Genomic DNA, 26,123 nt, shown 5'->3' with positions numbered 1-26,123 from the left:
ATTTGAAGTGCCTGTTAAGAGTTCGGGGGGCTCGGACACACGAAGGTTCCCCTGGGGAGGGAGGCGATGCTCCCACAGCTCAGGATGTACTCCGGGAGGAGGAGGAGGGCTGTGGCCGAGGAGGATGAGGAAGGTGGCACTGGGGTCAAGCGAGAGGCTGGGGAGGCAGGACTGCGGGAATGTGGCAGGCGGTGCCGGTAGGAGACACCATGGGCTGAGCTGGTGCCTCTTTGGGAGTGGGCAGTTTAGCCTGGCCAGGGGCTGAGAGCCGAGGAGGTGGCTGTTCTGCACCTTCATCCCCTCCCCTTCCTTCATCACCTCCTTCCAAGACATATCTGCCTGGTTGCTTGCTCCACCATCACCTGGACAAGCGGAGTGAGGAGAGCTGGCAGCACCAAAGGCTGAGCCATGGTTGCACAGCTCCTTACTGGGACCACCTTTCCCTGAGGGAGTGGAAAGGCCCTTGGCTCCTCCACCTCAGCCCTCCAGGACAATACCAGGGCTGTAGCCCCTTGGGTGTCCTCACAACATCTCATTTCCCAGGCAGAGGGACTTGGTAGGGGGCTTTTGCAGGTCACTTCTGGCTTTCATCTTCTCCTGTCGATCAGAGAAGCTGGTGCTTTTCATCTTTTCATTTTAATATGAGTTTTGGGGTTTTGTGGACCCCTTTTACCAGAGGAAGTGAAGAGGACACTCTAAATGTCAAGTAAACCTCTTGTTACTTGAGCGATGGTGTTTTCACCAGAAGTGCAGGATGGTGGAAAATAGCCTGAGCTGCTTCCTGCACTGCCTGGAAGTGTGGGTGCAACTGCTCTGTGCTGCCACACAACTCACCCCTGCTCTGTCTGCCCCTCACCCCTGGCTGCTCTGCAATGCACTCTGTAGTTTTGGTGGTTTGCAGAAGTGCTCCTGGTTTTCTCCATTGTTCCCATGCTCCAGTCACCAGCCAGCCTTTGGGTGACTGCACTGGAGAGACAGGTGGAAGGAACAAGACAGGGCCAGAATTTCCCAGGAGAGATTTCAGTTCAAGGCTGGAAGAAGAGATGAATCCTTTGCATCCAGGGGTGCTGCTGGGCTCCTACATGTGAGCAGGAGCTGTGGCTTCCTGTGTGACAAGGGTAGCACCTGCTGTACCTGTACCCTGGGGTGGGCAGGCTGCAGGTGCAGACCATGCTGTTGGCCGGGAATTGTGGCAACACAGTCCTTGGAGCACGGCAGCTGCCTGGGCATCTTTCCAACATCCCTGCCCCCTGTTCCCACCACCCTCTCAGGAGGGGTTGGAGCTGTGCTGGACCCTGGTGCAAGGCTGGTGTGGGCGTTGCTGGGGGTGTCTGTGTCTTGCCGAGCTGCCTACCTGTGTTTTCTCTGGTGGGCATAGAGCTGTGCTCTGTGCTGCAGGACCCACTCCCATGCTGTCTGCTTGGGCAACATGTGGGGAGCTCTTCTGTGTGCTCCTGATCACATGGAAGGTACCAGGACATGGTTTGCCTCTTGGCTTACCAGGGCAGGAGGCTGGGTGCCCCTCTGCCATTTCCACAGCTCTCTCACATCTTGGTACTGGGCAGGAGGGCTCCGTGCTGGCAGATGGGCTGCTCCATTCTGGAATGTATTTTGTGTTGTGTTTCTCCTGATCTGGCCTTGCACCACTACAAGGATCATTCCTGGTTTGCCCTTTGCTTCCGTTCACCACGCAGAGCCTTCTCCCAGACCAACCTGTGTGTCTTGCTACCTGTGTCACTGAGCAGTGCTCTGCCTGATGGCTGTGAGTGTCCCTCTGGTAGCACCAAGCTGGGAGAGGGATCTCTGCCTCTTGCAGAGCCTGGGCTTAGCTGGGGTGTGCTGCTGCAGCAGGGGCTGCTCTGGGAAGAGCTAAGCAGAGCGTGTTTCCTGCAGGTAGTGAAGATGTCCAGCAGCGACCCTGAGTGCCCCCAGTTCCTCTTTGTGAAGGTGCTGGCAAGCCGAGGGCGGCTGGAGGCGGTGACCCAGCAGATGGGATACCACCCCCAGTACCTGGACAGCTTCCTCAAGATGCAGCACTACCTGATGCACATGGACGGCCCTCTGCCCTTTGACTGCCGGCACTACATCGCCATCATGGTGAGCCCTGCTGGGACCTGCCAGAGGGGACGGGGGCTCTGGGCTCTGCTCAGCCCGGTGGGGCTCTCCTTAACCTCCAGCAGACAGCCTGTGCTGTGGGCCTCTCGTCAGGGGCCAAAATCACAATGTCCTGGAGGTTGAGTGAGAGGTGGGTGTGGGAGCCTGTCCTGCTGGGGCAGTGATGATGATGTGCTGCTCTTGCAGGCAGCAGCCCGGCACCAGTGCCGCTACCTGGTGAACCTGCACGTGCTGCAGTTCCTGCGGGCAGGGGGGGACCCTCAGTGGCTGCGCGGCCTCGAATTCATCCCCCCCAAACTCCGCAACCTCAACGAGATCAACAAGATCCTGGCACACCGGCCGTGGCTCATCACCAAGGAGCACATTGAGGTACTGGGAAGGGCTCTCAGCCAGGGACCAGGATGGCAGTGGGGACAGCAGCGTCCCCAGGGGCTGCCAGCACCCTGCTTATGTGTCACATTGCTGGTGTGTCCATGTTCTGCAGAAGCTGCTGAAGATCAGCGAGTGGAGCTGGTCACTGGCAGAGCTGGTGCACGCCGTCGTCCTCCTGGCACACTGCCACGCACTTGCCAGCTTTGTCTTCGGCTGTGGCTGCGAGCAGGACGAGGGGCTGGGGGGCCGAGGCTCGCTGAAGCCACTGTCACTCGGGAACCAGTGCTTCTGTGAGGCCACTGCCAGCAACAGCTACGGCCAGGAGCTGCTGCGCATCAACCGCAAGCGGGTGAGCCCCGAGGGTGGCTGTGCAGGGGTGGGGGGACAGGGTGGCTGTGCAGGGGATGGGGGATGCCCCTGGGAGCGCTGCCCTCACCCCCAGGCCTGTGTCTGTGCAGTCCCTGGACTCCTGCATGGAGCTGGATTCCCTCCGGGAACGCATGCAGCGGATCCATGTGGAGACTGAGGGCAGGGATGAGATGAGGCTGCTGCAGCAGGACCGAGAGGAAGGTGAGGGGCAGGGAGCAGGGTGGGTGTGTAGGGTGGGAGTTCATATGGCACCCCTGTGTGTCTGTTGCCCCTCTATGCCTTACATTTTCCATGATGTGTTGTTCAGAGGGGCTCATGGGATGCATGTGGGGCAGAACAGGGGCTGGTTGATGTGGCTGGGAACAGGGCAGCTGAGCACTGCTCTGACCCAGCTGCAGGGCTCTCCCCTCTTGCAGACACTGATGGGGAAGTCACCGGTGCCACCAACCTTGCATGCTACATGCAGGACCCTGACTTCGGATACCAAGACTTTGCCCGGCGTGACGAGGATCAGACGCAGGTGTTCAGAGTCCAGGTAAGAGTCCTGCTCTCTGGGTGGGCAACAGCTTAGGCTGCCCCTCCCCTCCTTTCCCCTGCCCTCCCATAAATAGTGGCAGAGTTGCCCTTGCAGACTAGCCCAGCCCCACCAGGGTTGGGAAGAGGGAGGTGACTTCTGTCCCCAAGGGTTGATGATTTTTTTCACATGGCCCTCATGGAGGCAAGGGTAAAAGTAATTCAAAAGCTGCTTGATAAGGGATGTGGTTTGGGCAGAGCTACGTCCAGAGCATATTCACTGAATTCTTCTGCTTCCCGAGGTTTCCAGCCCTTCTTCCTGGGAACATGCTCCAATTTTTGCAATTGCAAAATCCTCTTGCTGTGCTCAACAGGATTACTCCTGGGAAGACCATGGCTTCTCACTGGTCAACCGGCTGTACTCTGACATTGGGCATCTCCTGGATGAGAAGTTTAGGATGGTGGATGGTCTGCAGAGCAGTGCCATGGCCAAGCGGCAGGGCTGTGAACCCTCTGTTTTCAAGCGGGGCATCTGGAACTACATCCACTGCATGTTTGGCATTAGGTAGGGAAACCAACCTCATGGTCCAGGGGAGAAAACTGAGCTGACTCAGGCGGGAGGGGAGGGCACTCAGTCTGTCATCCACATGAGCATGGAGAAGGGACAGAGATGAATCCCCTGCCTGGATGTTGAGACAGGCAGGCAACAGATCCTGAACTGCTCTGGCCAGGGCAGGGGGCTTTGGGGCAGGTTTTGGTGCCTGCTGGCTGTTGCCATGTGCACCCTGCCCTGTGGCTGTGCCATGCCCCAGGCAGGCCACAGGCAAGGTGCTGGCCATGACTCCCCCTGTGCTCCCCACAGGTACGATGATTATGACTATGCAGAAGTGAATCAGCTCCTGGAGCGAATGCTCAAAGTTTACATTAAAACTGTAACCTGCTACCCAGAGAAGACAAACTCAGAAATGTTTGACAGGTTCTGGAAGCAGTTCAAGCACAGTGAAAAGGTGGGATAGCTGGCCCCTGGCTCTGACTGCTTGGGGCTGGGAGCGGGCAGGGGCTGCAAGCTGGGGTGCTTTGGGGGTATATGGGAGGTTTTTGAGCCACCAAACCAGTCTGAGGCAGGTGGGGGGAATGGAAACTGGCTGTTTGTAAGGAGTTGGGCTTAGTGTGGCATGGGGCTGCCCACTGTGATGAGACCAGGGGCACCAGCAGCACAGGCATCTCCAAGGTCGTTACCCCAGTGGTGAGTGCTTCCTGGCAAGCCCTCTTTCAAGCTGTAACTCACAGGAGCAGCTGCTGTGGGTGTCAGGGACTGTGCCGCTGCCAGCCTGGAATGCTGGTGCCAAGTATGCAGGGGACTCCCTGGCACGCAGCTCTGGGAAGCAGCTACAGCCTACAGGACTGGGAGGAGGAGAGAAGGGGAGCTGCCTGAGCTGGAAAAATTGGTGGCATTTTGATGACAAGACTCACTTGCCCAGGTGGGCAGTTGCTTGCACCGCTGAGCACAGCACACTTCAGCTGCCTGAGCCTCTCCGTGTTCCTGCAGGTCCACGTGAACCTGCTGATCCTGGAAGCCCGGATGCAGGCAGAGCTGCTGTACGCGTTGCAGGCCATCACCCAGTACATGATCTCCTAAATGCTGGAGCTGCTGCAGGGCCCGGCAGCCTCCTCTGTCCCTGGACTCGTGCGGGACCCTCACGCTGGGACCGACGGCGAGGGATTCCTTGATTTAGTTCACTTGACTCTATTGTTCCTTTTTGTTGGTTCCCCCCCCGCCTTGTGGGGGTCACTGAGTGGCCCTGTTACGTGCAATTACCAAACTGTGAGGCAAGTCCGTGCTGCTGAGATGCTGGAGACTTGAACATGTCCAAGGAGGACTGCCAAAAACATGGGGGAGAGGGAAGTGGGAGGGGACTGGGGCCAGATTAGAGGGATGCTCCTTGCCTGGGTGCTGTGGGAGCCTCAGTGGCACAGGGAGGGCAGAGGGGACAACTGGCTTCCTTCCCTGTGCTGCAGTGGCTGCTTTGCTTGCAAAGCCACGCTTGGGCACCCGTCCTCATTGGGGTGGTGTCTCTCACTTGGGAACAGTGCAGGCAGCATGTGGGTGTGTTGCAATGTTCTGAGTTGCAGGGTTAGATAGCAAGAGTGCTGGCTCCTAGCAAGGGCCCTTCCCCAGGACAGCAAGGGGATGCACTTGCTGCCTGTGTGTTACGTCCTTTAGGTCTATGTGCCAAACCCTTCTGGGATGGACAAGAGATGACCCAGCAAACTCCAAACTGTGAAGCTCTTGCTGGCAGAGCATCCTCGTGCTTTGCTTTCTCCGACAGCGGGATGAGAAGGTCTTTGACAGTGTTCAGGCACTGGAGGTTTCTGCTGGGGACTCTGGCAGTCCTAAGCCCCTCCTTTGCTTCCCATCAGCAGAGAGGCAGAAGGAACAAGGGAGGCTTGTTAATGTGTTTGAGTTAATGTGATTTGTATCTTACCACCATGAGAAGGTTGAGGTCCTGTGCCCAGTCACTTGCTTAGCAACATGGTGGAGGAGCCTGTGGTCAGCACAGGTGAGCTACAGGAAGCTTCTCCTTGAATGTGGGTTGGGGGGCACTCCTGGGACTGCCCCATTTGAACAGAGGCAGCCTGTCCACCAGCCTTGCTCTCTGCCTGGGGGGCTACACCACCATTCCTCCCATCTCCCTGGGCTGCTCCCTGGCTGGAGAGGTACAAGGGCACCAGTGCAGGCTCCAGAGAGCGGCCACAAAGGGGAATGAAGCCACCCGTTGTAAGTGGGAGCCTGAAGCAAGGGCAGCTGTCGAGTCAGCCAGTGCACGCTGCTTCAGTCGACCTGTTTACTGCGTAAATATACGGGGAGAAAACCTTGTGTATGGAAGCTACAGAAAAAGCCTATTTTTGCTATAAATATATTATGTTTGACATGGATGTGTGCTTTATTTCTGCTAGATTTTGGGAAGGGGATCCAGACTTGCATGGTTGCTGTGAAGGCAGGACAGCAATGTCTGGCTGAGCACAGCACTTGAGATGGCCCAAGTGTCAGGAAACCCAACATTCTCAGCCAGGCTGGGGTCATGCACTGACAGCTCTGGTCCATGGCCAGCAGCTGGTCACTGAGCCTACACCTATCCTGTTCAGCTCAGCTCTGTCCTCTTGCCATGCTCAGATAAGCAACTGCTGCAGCATTGTGTGTTTGAGAGGAAAAGAGGAAAGTTTTTCAAGGAGCTGTGGCATTCCAGCAAGGAGTGGAATGTGCCAAAGGAAGGAGCTGGCTGGTACCTGGTCACACATGGCCAAGGTGGGGGTGCTGCTTCTGCAGCTGAAGAAGCAGCATTTTGCTCACACTCCCAAGCAGACGCTCAGTGAGCAAGGCCAGGAGCCAGGAACAACTTTTTCCTGATCCATGCTGCTGATGCTTTCCCTCCACTGGGGCCAGGCCAGCTTGTACTGGGCCAAGCTGGTGCCTGGGCAGCAAAATGCCAGGACAACTGGTGCTGGGTAGTACCAGCTGAGTCAGTACTGGTGCTGGAACAGTGACACCAGTGCAAGCATGACTGGTGCTGGGACAGCTGCCACCAGGCTTGGCTAGACAGTGCTGGTACTGCCTGCTGTACTATCACTCAGCCCCAGTGAGGGCTGGGCAGGGACCAGGCAGCTGGGTGTAATGCTGGCTGCCAGGGGTAGCATTGTGGTTAACCAATGCCAGCCAGCTTGCCAGACTCCCTGCTGTCCCTGCAACAGCAGCTCCATCCCCTGCAGGGCTGGGATGACCCATAGCAGCCAGTTCCCCACAGGGCTCACTGCTGGGGAAGCCAGCAGAGTACCTGCAGGGCTGGGCAGCCTGGGCTGGCTCCCAGCCTGCTGCCAGCAGCAGCAACCTCACCTCCCACCACCACCCCCAGCTGGCCAGCACAGGGACAAGGCAGTGACAGCATGGCTCTGGCTGGGGGTGAGGGGCTGCCTGTCCCAGGTGATGTGAGGCTGGCTCCCTTTTACCTCATCTCTACACCTGCACTAAGGGCTGGCCTTGGAGCTGCCACACACTCCAGCTCACAAATACCAGCCACAGCAGTAAGATGAAAGGCTCCATGCTTTCTCAAGCCTGACCAGAAACAAGCAGAGCTGCTGGCAAGGCCAGGAGAGACTGCAGGCAGTCACACACAGCATGCCACAAGTCTGGCAATTTCAGTGCTTGGGTCCCTGTCCTGGTGGCCCCTGCATCCTTCATGTGCTTGGGCCAGGATATTCCTCCCTATTGCTCTGTGGCTGCAAGAACTGCCAGAGTACAGACTGCCTCACCTCTGCAGGAACCTTCCAGGAGATCCTCCACATGAGAGCGGGACACTGACTGTACTGGGGATTACCCAGGGGAGGTTGCAGGCTCGTGCCCAAAGCAGTAACTGAGTTTCCTGCAAAGCCTCTAGCAGAATGAAGTGCTGGCAGGTGCAGCCAGGACTGCTTTTGTAACAGCTGAGCCACTCCCAAGCTGCATGGTGGGAGGAATGGTGTGTCCTAGCCCATGGACAGCACCAAGTCCCACTGCAGCAATGGCACTGCCACAGCTCCTACAACCCACCCAGTCAGAGTCAGGCCTCTGGCTGCTGCTCTAAGCACAGCTCTGAAGGGGAAATAACAGCACATGAGCTGAGGACAGCTCGGGAGAAGGCAGTGTGCACCCACCATCTCCCTGTGCCCCAGCCCTCCTTCCTCACACACCACCACAAAGGACACATGCAGAGGGCAGAGCCTTCCCCACTGTGCTTCCACACGTGAGCCCATCGCTGGTGGCACACAGGTATTCATCAACCAGCAGGGGCTGGAGGCAAAGCAGGAGCGTGGCCAGAAACCCAGTTGAGCAGAAAAGCTGTTTTTGCACTGGTTTCATGTAGTGCTGTTCTGCAGACAACGACCCATAGGCCAAAATACTTATGGGGACAAGCTGGGAGAGCTACGAGGTGTCCAAGACTGCAAGAAAGGTGCAAACACAATGCATTGAAACCACAGAACACAGCAGGACTCTTGGTGGCTACTGAAAACAGTGTCACACCATCAAAAGCAACCCTGCGACAAAGCATTCAGGTCCCATTTTATTCTCCTCTGGCAATGCTTAAATGGCACAGACCAATGCTCAAGGAGGTAAAAGAAGTGTTAATGGCTACTGGGCAAATGCATGGTCCCTGTTGTGAGGCAAGTTTTGAACACATTCACTTTGATCCAATCAGCTGCAAAATCTTGGGCATTTTGTACCTCCAAGAGCACCTGTCATTATGTGCCTGCAAGAAGCCCTAATTACCCAAGGAACAGATGAGGGGCAGAGAGTTTCCCTAAGGATCTCCTCCTAATTCCCCATTTTTGTAAACTGGCTTAAATCTTGAAGCAGGACCCTTAAGAGCCCCTTAGAGTTTAGTTATTTACATTAACTGTAGTGAAGAATAGAATTCAAAAATAATATAGTGGGTATCCAAGGCTTTGAATTAAAGTTTTCTGGCTGTACACATATTGTGCAATTTCACAAATGAGCCTTTACCCTCAGCAGTGTTAGAACATCCCCAACTTGCCCTCTGTGTGTCTAACCTGGCCAGTGGAATCCACAGTCTACACTCCTTCCCTCATTTCTCTCTCATCTCCTTACCTGCCACCACTGCTGCTGACACACAAAGACATTTGAATGCAGTTATACAAAACAGAGTCACCTTTAGCACTGAGGTCTAGAAAGGCAAGAAATGAAGGGACTGAAACAACTCTAGACTAGTCCTGCAGGATTTACAACTCCCCAGGGTCAGTTTTAGGGCTTGGCACCCCATGGATCCCCAAGCACTGCCAGCAAGTTGTAACAAGGGGCTCCACACACTGCAGGGCACAGCAGAGACTCTGTGGGTGTCACGCTGCAACCCTTCTGCCTCTGGCCAGCTAAGGGGCATTCCACTGAGGGGGACCCCAACAGGTGAGGATGGCAGAGCAAAGAAGACAAGGGCAAGGAGAAATAGCTGGCCCTTGCCATGAGAACAGAACAAACTGGATGAGACACAGAGCAGAGGATTACAGGTTTTTATTTTTCAAACATTCCCCCCTAGTCTAGCACATTCTACAGTCTTGCTAGCACAGATGGTAACAAAGCCTGTAATGGTTCAGAAGTTACACTGCTACAGAGAGCAAACAAAAGCAGAGGTTTATTTAAAAAAAATATTGTGAGAAATGGGTGGAAGAGTGCACAGGGGACGTGGTGGAAACTGTGTCAGATAGTGGTGCCCTGTGTGCAGCAGACATCTGTGCTAGCAATGCAGAAACCTTTCCTGGGATTGCACCAGGTGAAGACTCCACTGTGCTGGAAGCACCATTTCACAGAACCACCCCAGTGCTGTATGAAGGTGGCTGCTTTCAGGACAAGTAACCTATCTTCTACTGAGCCAAACCTCTCAGGACACCCTGGGGAACCCCACACCATCAGTCCCACACCACTGCCCTTCTGAAAAGCAACCAGGGCTGTTTTTGTGTCCCAGAACATCCCCTTCTACCACACACCATAACACTGCCTCAGCCAATGAACCATAAATGCAACACTGTCAGCTCTTACACCTTCAGCTTCTGCTGCCTCTTCTCCCTGCTGTACTCCACAGCATTAGGAGTGATTTTGGTTCCATCAGATACTGCTCTCCATCAGCTACAGACACATCAGGTGCAGGGAAAGACACACAGGCCAGTGAAGAGAGGGGATCCCTTTCCTGAAGGTCAGGTAAGTGTGGTGATGGGTTAGCTCATGCTCCAAGCCTTCACACAGACACATCTTTCAGGCTTCAGAAGTCACCTCTTGCTTGCTTTTCCCCACATTAATTAGAACATGTTTTTCATTAGACATGCAACTGAGGCAAGCCCTAAGCTATTCCCTGTTGATGCTCATGTCCCAAAGTTGATTGATTTGCTTTGGGTTTGTTTTTTTTTTTAATAATGGATCCAAACTTTTACATTTTGGTGGCAGTCCAGGACACCACTCCCAAGGCACTCCTACCCATGGCACCAGACACAGGTTACTCAATCCTGGAGCAAGGCTAGCCCTGAAGCATTTGAACATGGCTATTAAATAAGCAACTAAGTAAGAAAATTAACAAATTCTTATCTACATAAAAGCTTTCTAGGCATTTCTTTTGGAAAAGCTGATTAGTGCTACTTGCTTCTATTATGACTCTTGTTTATGAATACACCCAGGCTCTGGAATGCTTCATTCCTCTCATCAGGATGATCTGACTGCTGTTCTTAAAGCAGCACAGGATAGGGATGACATGGTTTTAAGACACACCAGCAAGGAAAATTAAGGGCTCCCAGAAGCTTCCAATTTTCCAAGCTCTCACATGAAGCTGGAAGTACATGCTTGGAAGTAAAATATGCTTAAATTATAAAGAAAGTTCAAGCAATTTGCTAAACCCAAGTGTAAATAAAAGCAACAAGTCTGCTTTCTACTAAGCTCTATGGGCCTAGCTACCTGAATCCTTTGTGGCCCTGAGCTGCATGGTGGCTTCAATGCTGTGTAAGATGGCATTTGACCCTCTGAAGATGGAGAAACTTGTTGCCTGAGCTCAGGGAGGACAAGGAACACAGCATAAAGTAATGCTTTGTGCCAAGAGTCCCCTGCCCACTCTCCTCAGGCACTTACCCAGGAGCACCACTCTCCATGTCACTGGCCCCTCCCCTTCTCACCCCACTCACAGCTGCTCTCAAAATCCCCAATCCTTCATTACAGCAAAAACCAACCCAAAGTATGGGGCCTGTGGTGCTAATGCAGCATGAAGAGCCACCAAGACATGACCTGGGCTCCAGCAGCAGCAAGCAGCAAATGCTTTGGGCAAGAATACAAAAAATTGGACAAGTATTGAGCAACCCCCTGACAGGTACAGCCTTTCTGCAAGCAGCAGTTTAGGAACTTCAATCTCTCCTGTGTCCTATGAGGAAGTATCTCAGGCTAAAGCAGCTCAAGGTTCATGAAAATGAAGTGTCTGTAGAACTCCTAAATTCTCTGCATCCCTGCCCTCTGTGCCCACAATACAAGCTATCCTGCTAAACATACAAAAAAGAAGTTAAATTGCTTGCTTGAGCCTGCAGCATTACATTCATGGTTTATTGAGCACTCCACGAGTCTTCTGAACACCATTCTCAGCACTGGTGCACTCTCAAGCTTCTTCAACCACTGACAGCTCCTGCTGTGTTGAGGAGACACAAACCACCTGTACAGATTGCTACAAGGCAGAAATGTCACTGCCAGGACCCTGGTACAGCTGGACTCCAGACAGAGGTGCCCCTATCTCCAGTGTTATCTTCACAAGTATGGCCAGGGGAATATGGGAAAAAAAATAGGTATGTGCTGTATTCCTTACTCAAAGGACAGGGTCTTCTCTGAATTCACACCAGAGCACTAACCATGATGGATCCTGGGGTTACACCTCCTGCAGCAGGATCAGCTCAAGGACATGAACCAGCTGAGGTTTTGCCAGATCTCCCTGGGGTGGTACCTGAGTGCCCAGGGCCAGGCTCTCTGCAGACAGGGATCAGGCCAGCTCCCAGCGTTGTCACAGTTAAGGGACACTCTGTAACAGCCTGCAGACAGCACCTCTTTCCCACAGACCAACCCAGCCAGGAACAGCTCACCATGTGGTCTGAAGCACTGGTTACTAATACTGTCTTTTCTATTGCTTTGAGTTCCATTTTCACGGGAAATGAGCCAGAGATTCACATTTAACATGACCACACTTACTGGTGTCTTGTCCTTTGATACATGGCTGTGAATCCTGGGCAGCCATTCAACCTGCTCTGTACATCATTGGATCAAGTTCCCTTCAGGACCCAAGCTAACAAGGCAGCATACTCTGTGCCAAATAATATAAATCTCTCCAGTCTGTTCACTGCAGCTCAGAGTGGCTGATTCTCACGTGTGGCACGTGCCATCAAGTGTTGTGAAAGGGCATCTATCCACTTGTGTAATGAATTAACTCCAGTGAGAATGTTCATCCATGCCTCAAGTGTACAAACTCTGGGATCCCAGCTTTGGAACTGCCTTTTTGTTTATTTGTTACAACGAGGTGTGGCCAGACATGTAGATTGTGGGCAAATGTGAAACATCACTGGGAAGTCTGCCATGAAGACAGCCTTCAAAACAAAGGTTATCAAACTATTCAAGGCTTTGATGGCATAGCATGCTGTAGATAAGACTTTTGAAGACTCCTTGTTGGAGGTAACCAGGCAATCACTCCTGTTCCAATCTCCACTCAAATGAAAATGAAAACAGAGCAGAAAAGCTGGTGAAACCTTGTGGCTCATTGCACTGCATAATACAAACTTTCTGAACTGAAGCCACCTTCAAAAAGGACTGGAGAATCTTTCTGCCAGATCAAGCCTACCAGAACACCATGAAAGCATCATGTCTCCCACAGATCCTGCCACTGCAAACACCAAAACAGTGATAGGAACATGTCACTAATGCTCTGAACTTATCTTTTGACCCCTAATTTCTATTCTGCAAGAATACAGAGCAGGATCCCAGGTGGACCCCTGAGGGTGAGCCTACAGGCTTCAAGTTCCCCAGCAGTAGCAGAAGCTTCAGCAAGAAAACAAAACCCCTCAGAAACCAAACTGAGCTACCAAATCCAATTGACCATGCCCTCGGTAAGGGCTATGCAGAGTGTCAGCAGATCTAGCACAATCCAGTCCACACCATCTCCTCAGCAGACCAGGGAATGTGTCCTGTGGATCAGCTGCAGGCAGCTACTCAGGGATTAGCTGAGAACAGCACTGTTAATGATTAGCATTCCTGAGAGCCCTGCCAGGCACCTTCCCTCTGCCTCTTCTGGGGAGAGCAGCCATTCCCCAGTCACACTGCTGTGTCCTTCCCACTTTTCCAACATTTTCAGCTTCTTGGCCCAAAATGCCTTAGGCCTGCCCCCTCCCATACTGTAGTGTTATCTGGTATGAAGGGGACAGATGCAGCAAATGTGTTTTGTTTCTTTTTATCCAATAATCTCGTTTTTCAATTAAAATATATAATATATATTTAAAAAGGTTTAGAAAAGCTTCTATGTAATTTGCACCTACTTTTACATATAGATTACAATAATGTACAACTCTTCCCCACAGTGGTTTGAAACCACGGGGACCTGCCAATTTCTTCCCCTCAATTATATACATCATCAAACATCAGATGTGTTTGTTCCTAATACAGCTCTGAAAAAGAGTCTGTCACTGTTGCCTTCTCAGAGAGAGAGATGCATAATAGGGACACACATTACATTGGCTTCATGTTCATTGTAGAAAGTTCCCAGATTAGTAAAAAAATATTTCATCTATAGAAAATGCCCTTCTGAAAAGCAACCAGGGCTCTGTTAAGGCCACACCCAGGCTTTCCATTTTGCTGCTGTAGCAAGACAGATCAAAAACAAACCCAAAACAATGTTTTTTATGTCCCAGAAAGCAGCTACTAGCACCTGTGCTTATTTTACAGCAGCCTGGTGTATCAGGAAAGTGCTGAGAACAGCATAGGGACTTCTCAAAACATGCTTCTGATTCAATGGGGCTCAGTTGGCACAGTGAAAAACTCAGTGTCCTCCTGTTCCACCCAGGGGGACAGCTGGAAGCCTTCTACACCACGAGAACCACCCTTCCCTGCAGAACGATGATGGATGCTCCAGTGATGGGCACACTGAAACCAACCCCTGAAACAGCACACCCTTCTCCCACAGGGCTTCTACCAACAAGCTCCCACCAATTCCTCTGTGGGATACCAAGTGCACATCTGGTGGCTTAATCAGAAAGTCCAACTACTTTGCCCCATGAGGCAAGCCAAGCGAGAGCAGAGCCAGCCCTCCACCAGTCCGAGGCACTGGGAGACTTTCTGCCGTAGCAGAGAGAGGACAGCCAGTGAGAGATTCCTCCAGCAAACCCAACTCATCACACAGGAAAACACTATTGCCTGGCACAGAGGCTTCTGGCCCAGGTTTTTACCAGGGCTCCTCTTTGGACATGGGTTTCTCCAGGTGGTCCAAGGCAGGGTCAGTTTTGTAGGAAGAGTCATGGCACATAACAGGATTATTATTTTTAAACTCTTCCTGTTGCAGCCAGATGCAGGTTGCCCCTTCTTCCCAGATGGGCAGCCCTTTCTGCCCAAGGCATGGTGTGCAGGGAAACTGAATCCAACATGCTCCATTCTCTTCTCTGCTGGGGTGGGAAGTGAAGTCAGAACCCAATGTTCAAAACCTGAAGGACACTAGGAAGAAGAAAAATAAAAGTGACTGGTTAGAGCTCCTCTCCAGCGGGAATCCTGGATGCATAGATAAGGAGTTAATAACTACCAATCTGCCCCTACAGAACAAACAGACCACAAGAAACCTTGATCAACAGAGAGTCAAGTGGAGGATGCAATTGCTCAGCTCCAAGCTTCAGAGTAGGACTGAGACAGAAAGGTCAGCAGTAAGTATTCCTCCTGTAAGCTGACAGCACCAACAAAGCTCTGCAAGATAAGGAAGTTTAAAGAAGGACTTGGCTAACACTAGAGGCATTGCAGGAAAGTGGAAAATTACTCTTCACCTTAAACAACCACAAATATCAATTGGTAAGGAAAAGACTGTAAAAGAGACTTTTAAAGATCACACACAAACTGTTTATGCTCACCCACTTAGAGAAATCCTGTCTTTACCTTCCAAATAATTAAACATTTTTAGATATCTCAATCTCCCAAAAGTCTGAAGATCTCTTCTCAGGTCTTCTGCCTCACCTCAAAAAAGCTGTCACAGCTCATTGAAACAAGCCTTGGAATAAGTCTAAGCTGACTTAGGACACTGACATAAAACCACCACTGTAGGTATATGATCCACTTTGAAAGGCAAAACAGCGAGATAAATGTAGGGCATCCCAGCAGCTGCATTCAGTAACAGTGAGCATGAAATAAACCTGTGAAAAGGAAAAAAACCCCCAAAACTACAAAAGGGAATCAGCCCCGAACAAGAAAAGACAGTAAGTTAAAACAGAAGCCAGAGCAATGGGCTGCTTTGGGAAATTGAAAGTTTATGAGGGTTTTATTTATTTATGTTCTGTCAGACAAAAATCCAATGTTTGGAGCAAAGGGAATTCGATAGAGCAAAAAAAGCATGAATCCAGACCAAACTGGGCAAGGGATAAAGAGTTCTCCAGACTCTGAAGCCATAGGGAGTCTAACTGAATAAGTAAAAATAATATCCACCACAAGACTAAATGGATTCTACACTCAACAGTGAGACAAATACTATAGCACTTCACAAAAAAGGCAGTTCTATTTCTATGCTGTCTTCCTCTGTGGTTAATAGCTCAGTTTGTGGGTGCTGCATCAGTGCTGGGCAGAGACCAAGTTTCAATGTTTGATCTCTAATGTCCATGCAAAGAAAACACAGGCAGGCTTCAAACAGATTCTTGGCGAAGCTGTGGACAAGCTCTTTGACATTTAACTTGCAAGAAGAGGATAGAATCATGGGAGCTTTGAGCACCAAGGGTAACACCAACTAGCTCCTATCTTCCTAAGTGCTGCAGATAAGACTAAGTACTCTTTCCTAAAGATATCCTCTTGTCTACAAAGAGAAATATTTCCCCAGTTCCCTTTCATTCTGGCAGCTCAAATCAGAATGTGATCACTGTGATTTAACTGATAAACAGCTTTTGCTCAGCATTATACCCCTAACTGACCCAGAAGGCCACGAGTTAGGCCCACAGGAACTACTCAGAACAACTCTATGTTAGTGATCACTTAAGAATAGCTTTTGCCAATGTGAATTTAACACAGAGGAAAGCACAGTAACAGAAAGGATATTAAAGGAAAAATGCCTGCCACACCAGAGCAATACATAGCTTCCCCTGAACAGTGATTTCCAAACAGGGATCCTAGGAACTCACTGCATTAAGGGGCAACTGACAGAGTTTTGACCTCCTCACGGACACTGATGTCTGCAGCTCACTTGGTTTTGTAACTCGTTGAGAAAACATTCTGCCTTTTTTCCCAGGAACATTCCTATTTCTCTCCACACGTGCCCTGCTCCCCCTTTGCTGGAAACCTGATTCACCTCTCTGGGCAGCCTTTTGCACAATACTTCCTCTCCTTCAGGGAAAAAGCTCTCCCTCATCCCACTCCATGGACTCCAGGATACAGGCAAAACAGAAAAGCTTTGCAAAAGCCAAACATAATCTAAGGACAGAATAAAAGGCTCGAAGCAAAGCACACTGGCAGGGTGCGGCCTCTCCTCCTGGGGCAGCAGTGCTGTGACCAGAGCACCGAGGCACGTGGGAGCTACGCTTTCTGCCCAAACACAATGGGGGTTCAGAACTTGCTCCAGATCTCACTCCTTCATGCCCAGCACATTTCCCACAAAGTATCATGTGTGGAACAAAGAAAATCCAGGGGTTTTAACATCAGGAGCTCCTCTGTTTTGATTAAGCAATTCACATAGAATATAAAATGGAACAAGAACATAACCATGCTTTTAAGAGCTCCTGTTCTCCCTCTTAAGCACTTGATTATATCCACATTTTCAACAGCACTAGACCCTACCCTTTGGTAAATAATTCCTCAGCTTCTCTGCTTTACACTCCTAAAAAATAATCTATACCTGGTATGCTTTAAAAAGAGGTCTTATCTACCTGGCCAAGGAGTGCAGGACAGCCTGCATATATTTTGAAAACACTTCTGTGAAAAATATTTTACCCCTGAAAAGTCCACAAATATAATGGCCTGCCCTAGCATGGCATAAAAACAAAAAAGCAAACCCTAACAAAAAACAAAACCAACACAAAAGCTCAGGACAATATCCAATGGAAACACTGCTCAAAAAGCCACACCCTCTGTCACTAACTTGCAAACTGTCCTAACACAGAAGGATACCATAGTTTGTCAACCAAATTACGAAACCAAAATTTGAAATCGAAACTGAGTTTCAGTATTTCAGCTGAAGATAAGATCTTTAAATTAAGACACTCAGTAATTCAGCAAATGCACAGTTAACACACATCACTATAAAAAGTCCCACAAGAAAACAGAAAAGCTTGACCGATCCTCCTCTCCCTGCAATAAAGAGATCTGTTAGGCACAAACAGAAGAACACTACCAAGAAACGACATCATAAGCAGTGGGATGTGACTTAGAATAAGGGGGAGTTAAATTGTGTTTAAAACCTCAATATATAGTAATGCATCAATATGTTCACACAGTTTAAGTAACACCAGCTCAAAGGACAGCATTTTATTCTGTCTAGACTCAAGACACTTGTAGAGAATGGCTGCACTGACAAAGGTCACCTGCTCCAAACCACCTCCAAGTTACTCAGGTGCCTAGGAAAGAGTATTAAGGCCAAGAAGATGATCATTTCTGTCCACAGGATTTTGAAGCTCAAGGGCTTCCCAGAATGAAGCTGTATCTGCAGTTTGCCCTTACTTCTGCCTGCTCAGCTGGACAGTATTAGCAGTTGAATTTGCAACACTAACAAATACCATATCTGCCTCCTAAAAAGGAAATATTCTTGGCAAGGCTTCCACTTGCCAACCAATATCCAGCCTGTGCTCCAGCCTGTCTACTTTCCATCAGCTAACTGAGTTCCAAGTGTGAAGCAGGACTTCAGCTTCAGTTCCCTAATTCTTCCATTGCCTCTGGTTTAAGTGTTTCAAGTCAGGGTGTCACTGCCTCAAAAAATAAGATATTTTAAAGTTGTCATATACACTATTTGCCAAACTGACACAATTTGTGCAAATATGACAAACTGCTGAAGAGGCAGCTTTGCAGTACATGGGATAGCACTAACACATCCTTCTTCCTTCCACCTCCATGCACACTGCAGACTCCTGTTTCCTATTCTAATAATGGGAAGCAATTGAGTAGTTAATGCTGGTGAGCCAACTTACCTGACTTTCCAGACACTACCCCAGGTAAGGGCAGGGCAGAACATGTGATAAGAGTGACTGTGACCTGCTACACACAGACCAAAGCAGACAGCCATGACATGAACATGCTTTGTACTACATATCCTAGAGAATTCTGCAGGGATAATAATAACCTGGGTAGAAACACAGTGTGTGCTTGGCTCAGTTCAACCACTCTGTACATACTGGTGGATGTCTTTATTTATGGAATCAGCACATGCTCTCATGTCAACTGTAGAGCTGTAGGCACTGCCTGATGTCCTGTGATGGAGTCATCTTGGGTGACAGGAGACAATAGGAGTTTCATTCAGTTTGCTGTTCTATTTCATAAAGGAGCTGACTACCTGGTAAGCTAAATCCACCCCCCTTTAAACAGCTTTTTCTCCTCTTAAAAGGGAACATGACTCTTCCAAAAGCTTTTTACTATGCTTTCAAAGAGGCTCCTTTAACTGCTGCAGAGGTGGGCAAAGGAACCATCCTAGACAGGGCTGTTTGTAGCATTTTACACAACTACACCTACCTTTTTGTGCTCCTGAAGTTAACTTGGTACCCAGGTATGGTTGGAGGCCTGTGAGGTGCTGGGATAGCTGGGAGTAGGCAGAATAGGTTCAAAATTAAAGTCCAGTCCTCCATCCATGAGTTCACTGTTGATTATGTAATCCATATCACATTCAAGGTTCTCCATGTACATGTCAATGTCCAGGTCAGTGGGCAGCCTGTCCTGGTTCAATCCCAAGGGAGCAGGGCTGGCAGATGAAAGGAGCACTGGACTGCCCAGCTGGACTGACTGGGCAGTTGTTGCAGAAACTGGAGCCTTCAAACTGGTGATGCTGGCAGTGTTTTGAGGAGATGTCACTATGGGAAGCGTTGATGGCAAAACACTGGCACCGACTGGTTCTGCCTGCTGCTCTGCAGGCTTTCCTCGTGGATTGCCTGAGCTCATCTTACTCTGGGCAGCTTGTCCACCCAGAAGCAGAAGAGTTCGGCTGCTCATCCTGTTACCAGTCTGCGGGAGAACTGGATCCACCTGAGTCATCATAACATCCCTTGGAGGCGGAGAGCTGGGTGTCAGAAGAGCTTCCAAGGTCTGAGGGGCAGAGAAATGGCTGACAGAACTTTGCAGTGAAATATCAACAGGGTTAAACAGGGAGTTGCCAAAAGTCTGACCAGCTGCATTTGGGCTCTGCAAGGAAAAGCTGGAATCTCTCTGGATCTGACCACTGGAGGCAGATTGCTGGCTGGACAGCACAGATGAGCTGGGAGACATCAAATTTAAGCCATCGATGAGCTCGAGCTCCTCGGTCACAGTTGGTGGAACATTGCTGGATGCACTGGAGTACACGAGAGAAGGAAGCAGCTCCTCATCATGGAGGTCATCCTGCTCTGTCAGGATAGGAGAAAGCCTGGCACTGATGGTGCTTGCATTGGAACTGGTTCGAGGCCGGAAGGTGTTCCACACATCAGAGTCCTCGTTGCTTCTCGAGGACGGGCTCCCAGGCCACTTAGGAAATTGAGAGCCAGGACTGTCAGCAGAGGATTCTGGAGCAGACTGGAGAGGAGGCTTCTTCCTGGATGCTTTACCTCTGACTTTTGCAAGTTTGCTGCTGTTGTCCATGGAGGCAGCCCTTCTCCTTGGTGCTTTTCCACTTTTGCCACCCTCAGGATTGAGCATCCACCAAGAGCTCTTCCCTGTGGCTTCATTATGGACTTTAATAAACTTGCTGTGCAGGGACAAGTTATGTCGAATAGAGTTCTGAAAAAAAGAGAAATAAAACCCACAAAATGTGAGGACCTGACAGTTGACACACCTCCCACCTAGAAACCCCACAAGCTTAAACACATTCAGACAGTATGCAGAGAAGAAAGTTATAACAAAAAGCTATCCATAAAAACCTGCTATTTCTGTCTGAACATGCTTTGCAGCACTAGCAAGCAGTGCCATGTTTCACTGCAATATCAAGGGTGAAGCTACCATGACAACTAGCAGCTTTCAGCTAGCAAAATACTAACACAAAAGACTTTAAAGATCATACAGAATCTGCAAAAAATTAGGCATGTCACAGAGCAAGTAAACAAGTTCTAAAATACAACCTGCAATTTCAACATGAGCCTACCTGAATTTGAGCTATTGCTGTTCCCACCCTTTTTTCAATCCCTTTACCCAGCATGAGCCTGGCTAATTTTTTTAATGTTTATATGGCCAGTTTTCAGTCAGAGTCAAGCAGAGCATAACAGTATCCAACAGACTGGGTGAAGAGAGATGGCAAAACACTTCTATTCAGTGCATCCATTAACAACACCCCAAAACTGGGAGAAATGGGAGAGAAACTTCAAGGAACAAGAGTCCTAGAATCCTGGAGACTGGCAGGCTCCCTGTGCAAGGAGGCTGCGTGCTTTCCTTGGTGCATGTTCCTGACAGGGTAAGATGTTCAGTGGATACTGCACTCCCACACAGAACATGCCAGTTTTAGCCTCTCCCATCTTTCTCTGGGTAAGACACACATTCCTTGCCTCTCCCAGCTCCCTCCTTTTGCTTTGCTGAAAACTGCAAGCTAACATGTCTGTACACCATCATCAAACTCAATTTTCATCCTGCAGCTGATAAACTCCCCAGAATTTTAGAATCAGGAAGCAACGATCTCATTGTTTGAACAGATCCTCCATAAATTCCCCTTGAGGCCTATGAATTTATTTGATATCTGCACTTAATTTCTTCGGATGGCCAAATTACAAATGATTAAAAGGTGCTGCATTGCAAAACAACAGGGGTCCAAGCACAATATCTTTTTCATACTAAGTTATATAACAACCTTCAGTTTTCATGCATACTCTTTTTAATTCTGAACAAATTAACTGTGCTTTTATCATCTTTTTCCACCAACTCTCAACACAGTTCTTTCCTGTCTGCTGCTTTCCCTCTCCCCACCCTTTTCCTCTCGGAAAAGTCCTCCCCATGCTAATTTTGGCCACCTAACCAAAAGTACTGTCCTAGAAAAAAGGAGACGCAGATAAATTAACAATACAGGCAAAGTGGAGAGATTTCATGGAGATTGAAGGAGATTTGAGAATCATCCTGGCTTAGCTTTCATTTTAACCTTTGGCTGTTGAGGATTTGGAGAAGACTGGCTGCTTGCTGCAACTGGTATCAAAGAATACACATGTTCTTAATTGGAGAATACACATGTTCTTAATTGGACTGCAGAGCCAGAGCCTGATGGAACATGTGTCAGTCAATGCCCTTACACAGTTTTATTACTTGAGCTGTTCACAGTAATAGCTGTACAATAGTCCTGCCTGGCATCTCCTCTAAACAAAGCTTTCCTTTCCTTCAAGTGTTGAAACAAGTAAATCAAACTGTGCACTGTCTCCTGCAAGGCTGCTGCTTTCATTTCCAAAGAATCCCATCCCTTTTCCCAGGTAAATGTGCATAACTTTGAATGCACACTACTGCAGCAATAAGAACCACTAAGTTGTCACTAATTCTTCATTTATTCTCCTGAAAGTAGCCTGGGAACTCATGATGGCATCTTGAGTATCATAAGAGACAATTTGTGTAACTAATTTTTGGCTGAAAAGCAGCTTGAAATGAGACATCTTGGAATAAGAATAGGATTCACATGAGCACAATGAAGCCTGGTACCTTTTATAAAACAGTCCCAAAGTGATTTTACATGTTACTGCTGAACTGACATAATGGCAAAGCTGTAGAAACAGATAATTGCTGTACCACTCCTTCCTTCCTCATCTTCAAACTCTCATCCTTCTGTAACACAAGCATCTGTGACGTTATAAGCAGTTCAGAGAGCAAATCAAACTGAAAAGCAGCCTTACTCTTCCTTGGAAACTACTTTTCCTGCCTCTTTTATCTCTGTTTTTTGAACTACCTCACCATGGGGGTCAAGCACCGAAACTGAAGAAACAGAACGTGTAGTTGGAGGCAGAGTTAAAAAACCAGAACATTTCTTTCAACAGGGTTAACTGTTATCTAAAGTGCAGTGCCTAAGTCATCACTTTGCAGCTCTCCTGCAGACTGTGGGAGGCAGCTCAGCACTGCAGAGCCCCAGCTCACCTGCAGGACCCAGTTTGGCTGCAAGGCTGCAGGCTGGAGCCCAGAGTGTCCCAAACTCCACCTGAACCCACACACCCACCAGCCTGAATGCACCTGCTAGTGATCCAATACACTCAACACATGGAGGGCACCCTCCAATCTCACTGAGAAAGCCAGGGACAGATCAATTATGCTAAAATAATCCCAGACCTGCAAGTCAGACCTGACAGAAGAGGAAATGACAGAGTTCAGTCACCCGGGCAACCCTGACATATTTCCTTTCTTGATGTTAAGCAACCCACACCAGTAAGATACAGATGACATTAACTTTTTAGATGCTCAACTTCAGCAGCGTGGGAGGCTCCCAGTTGGTTTAAGCATCTGCAAAACACACCAGGTCTTGACTCTGCAACTCTTTGATCATAGAGAAGCATGACCTGAAGGAAGAGGTGCAGGCAGGAATCCTTCAAATCCATAGGAACATTTTCAGCCCCTACTAAGGGAAGGATATTGTTATTTATTTAGGTATCTTATAGTGGTACTTATGGCTGCATGATAAGCATTGCCATAACAAAAATGCCAGCCTGTGTGTCTAAATCCATCATAGATCAAAGATGATTCCTGCAAACCACATTCAGACAAAACGAGTCTGAAATTAAGGACAGATAGTATGCAAAAAAATCAAGTTTGGCTAGAGACAAACTTGTACACTGAAGGGTGAACCATTCCCTGGGTCATAACCACTGTGTCTTCAAACTAGGATATATGGACTAGCCACAGAAGTGTGGCTAGGAGCTTATGCAAACTATCCCCTAAATCTTAGTTACCAGAACATTAAATCTTCTTCTTTGATAAAATCTCCTGGCCACAGTTAAAGGACAACAACACTTCTCACCATCAAAACAGGCCTGCCCCTGCAGCAACATCAGTGCTGCTGTGGATCCTGCCCAGAACCAAACAGTGCTTTGGTCTCACATCAGGGAATTACCACAGGAGCTGGTAGCACAACCAAGCCACTGTTCTGCCCAGTCAGCCTCATGGGCAACTGCCACAGATACCATGGAAAATGCTCAGCTGAAGTGACTACAGAAGATCACAACCTTTCCAGGAGACTGTACAGCTTTGTAGGTACAGCTGAGGCTCCCTACCATAAAACTGAAGTTTACAGGAGCAGAAGGAAGTTCCTGTGCAGAGCTCATCCATGCAGCAGTGGTGCACAGCCTGTGCTAGCAGAGCACTCAGGGCCAAGCACAAGCTATGCTCAATAAGACAAGACAGAGCAGCTACCCTTCCAGGAGACACAGTGGCTTCCTTCCTTTCCTGGCCATTCTCCCAGGAAACATCATGTAGTTTAAACTACAAACCACAGAGGATCAGATTTCTTAACAAAAGTCTCTCTAAAGGATGAGTGACAGAAGGAAAAAAAAAAGAAAATGCATGCAATCACTGCAGCTGCCTGTAATACACTCTCACTGCCTTGGAGGCATACAAAGAACTTGGTCTCATCCCAGTGCAGGGCCACGTTCCAGTGCCAGGCCTATAATTGTGCTGAATTATCATTTGCCATGGCATTCTTGGGAGGCTGCAAGGGGAGAACACTCTGCCTGCTGTATTTGTCAGTGCCTGTCTCAGCCACTTGGCTCCAAAGGCTTCAGGAAAAAGTCTTCCTTGTAGAGATTTGCACCAGCAAGTAAACAACTGCTCCAGAGCCAGGGAGTTGAAACACTTCCCCAGCAATCCCCTTCCAGAAGGCACACACGAGCACAGACGCCAAGCTCAGCAGACAGGGATCTCTATCTTAGGAAGAACATTTTCCTTTCTGTAATCTTTCAGTGGGAGGCCAGAAGAAGAAGATCATAGCTCTCTAAAAAGCAAAGATTGAGGTGATTTACAAGACAGGCAGGCATACACAACAAAAGCTGTTTAGGATTAGATAGAGCAGAAGAAACTTGTTGGAACAAGTAATACCAGCAGCCCAGGAACAGCCTTCTCTGAAAACTGCCTGGAAAACTGAGCTGTGCTGCAAGGAATAATCATTCAGCATAGCAGCTTTCCAGAAAAAAATTGGCAAGGAGCATGGAAGAGTAGCAGCAAAATCTTCAAGTAATTTAACAGGCATTGTATGAAGTAAATGAATTTTCACCAAAAAAATGAGCTTTTCCCAACTTTTGAGGGGAACAACCACACTCAACAAGGCTTCAAACTAAAAAAAAAATCTTATGTTTCATGCTTCTTCAGTGCATTACAACAAAGAAGGGCCTATTAGTGTCACTTTAAGCAGGGTTAAGTGTATGTTGCTACACTGTGATGGTTTGCCCTCTTCACAGCTGAGTACTCATCAGTTTTCTTCCACCTGGAATACAGGACACCTGGTGACCCCACATCTGCCCTACTGTCCTACTTCTGTGCACTGCCACCAGCCTCATTTTCCACACCCAGCACTCAGCCCTTCTCCCACTCACAACACCTTGCCATGCCCCGCTGCCCTCCTCCCACCTCACCTACGCCAGACCATTTAAGGACTACTGGGATTAAAAGGTAAAATACCCTGTTAAGAGAAAGATGATGGACAATATGCACCTGTGTTCACTAGGGTTCCAGCATGGACTCCTCAGTATGGCACCTGAACAAGCCTCATTTGGTTTGTTTTTTATTTCCCCCCTGCTTTAAGAAAGCCAGTTGGGCTGTCAGCAGCTGGGACAGGGAACATCGCCCTGCAGCCAGGACTAAGCACATCACTAACAGCACGTGAGGTAATGGCAAGAGTCCAGCAGTTTCTACCCACTCTCAGCTACACAAGATTCAAACAGACCCTCCCTCCCCTTTGCAAGGCAGCAATTTCCAAGAAACCAAAATAAACCAACACAATCAGAGAGCAGCACCATTAAAGAGCAGGTGGACTTAAATGATGTATCAGTGATGACAGCAATGGCATCACTATTCCAATTCAGTTTAGGACACATCTTCATTTTTAGTGCCAGAAGATTTAATGGGAATTGTATCCTTTCAGGCACGTGAACTTAGGAATAAACACTACAGGCTTTCTCAACACAGTCACAGAGAGCAGCCTTCCTTCACAGACAGCTCAGTGGCTCTGTGCAGCACAGACACCCCCAGACTCCACACTGTGCCTCACCTATGCACAAACCTGCACCAAGCTGAAAGCTGGGCAGAATTACACTTTGGTCAGAGCCAAGATGCTGAGCTGAAGTTTTATGCATCCTTTTGGTTTATGGCATCAATTCAGTTTTGGCTCAGTGAGGAAACACAGGGAAATACTCTGAATGTCTTCTCAAACCACTGCAGCCTTTCAGTAAATAAAGGCAGGCTACAAGGAATCAGGAGAGGAATTGTTTACAAGGGTGTAGAGTGATAGGACGAGGGTGAATGGCTTCAAACTTGAGAGCAGGTTTAGACTGGATATTAAGCAATTCTTCCCAGTTAGGGTGGTGAGGCCCTGGCACAGGCTGCCCCATCCCTGGAAGTGTCCAAGGCCAGGCTGGATGTGGCTTGAAGCAAACCTGGTCTGTTAGCAGGCACCCCTGCCCACAGCAGGGACATAGAATGAGATGATCTTTAAGGTCTCTTCCAACCCAACCCGTTCTGTAATCCTATTATCTTGCAATTACCATTACCAAAAGTCAAAGTAAGCCCAGCACTGCCACCCGATGTTCCTGTCCAGGTAAAGGGTTTCTTAGTGAAATTAAAGAAGGTTCTCCTGATAATGATTTGGCCCCTTAGTGGTTCAAGTTAAGAACCTAAGGTTTTGACAAATCTGAGCAAA

At 49.0% G+C, this 26,123-nt stretch overlaps 2 protein-coding genes across 3 annotated transcripts; one reads left to right on the top strand and one right to left on the bottom strand.

The window, feature by feature from the left end:
* Window positions 1–1,116: 1,116 nt before the first annotated feature.
* Window positions 1,117–5,203, top strand: LOC102032374 (sestrin-3-like). 2 transcript variants are annotated; one of them, XM_031056088.1, is made up of 8 exons: window positions 1,117–2,097; window positions 2,302–2,484; window positions 2,600–2,836; window positions 2,946–3,057; window positions 3,273–3,391; window positions 3,744–3,934; window positions 4,232–4,376; window positions 4,919–5,203. In XM_031056088.1, exons 1-8 carry the CDS (start codon window positions 1,480–1,482, stop codon window positions 5,006–5,008), a joined length of 1,695 nt encoding a protein of 564 aa, XP_030911948.1. In that variant the 5' UTR covers window positions 1,117–1,479; the 3' UTR covers window positions 5,009–5,203. The 2 variants fall into 2 exon arrangements, with proteins under 2 accessions (XP_030911948.1, XP_030911947.1); XM_031056087.1 differs by having other exon boundaries at window positions 1,872–2,097; window positions 3,255–3,391.
* Window positions 5,204–13,180: 7,977 nt separating this feature from the next.
* FOXO4 (forkhead box O4) lies at window positions 13,181–20,040 on the bottom strand. The gene is made up of 2 exons (XM_031056086.1): window positions 18,812–20,040; window positions 13,181–14,623 (listed from the first exon to the last, which is right to left on the bottom strand). Exon 1 carries the CDS (start codon window positions 19,961–19,963, stop codon window positions 18,830–18,832), a length of 1,134 nt encoding a protein of 377 aa, XP_030911946.1. The 5' UTR covers window positions 19,964–20,040; the 3' UTR covers window positions 13,181–14,623; window positions 18,812–18,829.
* Between the last annotated feature and the right edge of the window lie 6,083 nt (window positions 20,041–26,123).

Source organism: Geospiza fortis, unplaced genomic scaffold (assembly GCF_000277835.1).
Source record: "Geospiza fortis unplaced genomic scaffold, GeoFor_1.0 scaffold157, whole genome shotgun sequence".
NCBI lineage: Eukaryota > Metazoa > Chordata > Aves > Passeriformes > Thraupidae > Geospiza > Geospiza fortis.
Note: the sequence above shows the minus strand (reverse complement) of the source record. Positions and strands in the feature narration are given on the sequence as shown.

Coding starts and splice junctions, on each gene's coding strand:
- LOC102032374 (XM_031056088.1), top strand. CDS start 1,480: ATGGTTTGCCTCTTGGCTTACCAGGGCAGGAGGCTGGGTGCCCCTCTG. Junction 3,058..3,272: donor GCAGCAGGACCGAGAGGAAG/GTGAGGGGCAGG, acceptor CCCCTCTTGCAG/ACACTGATGGGGAAGTCACC. Junction 4,377..4,918: donor AGTTCAAGCACAGTGAAAAG/GTGGGATAGCTG, acceptor GTGTTCCTGCAG/GTCCACGTGAACCTGCTGAT.
- FOXO4 (XM_031056086.1), bottom strand. CDS start 19,963: ATGCTCAATCCTGAGGGTGGCAAAAGTGGAAAAGCACCAAGGAGAAGG.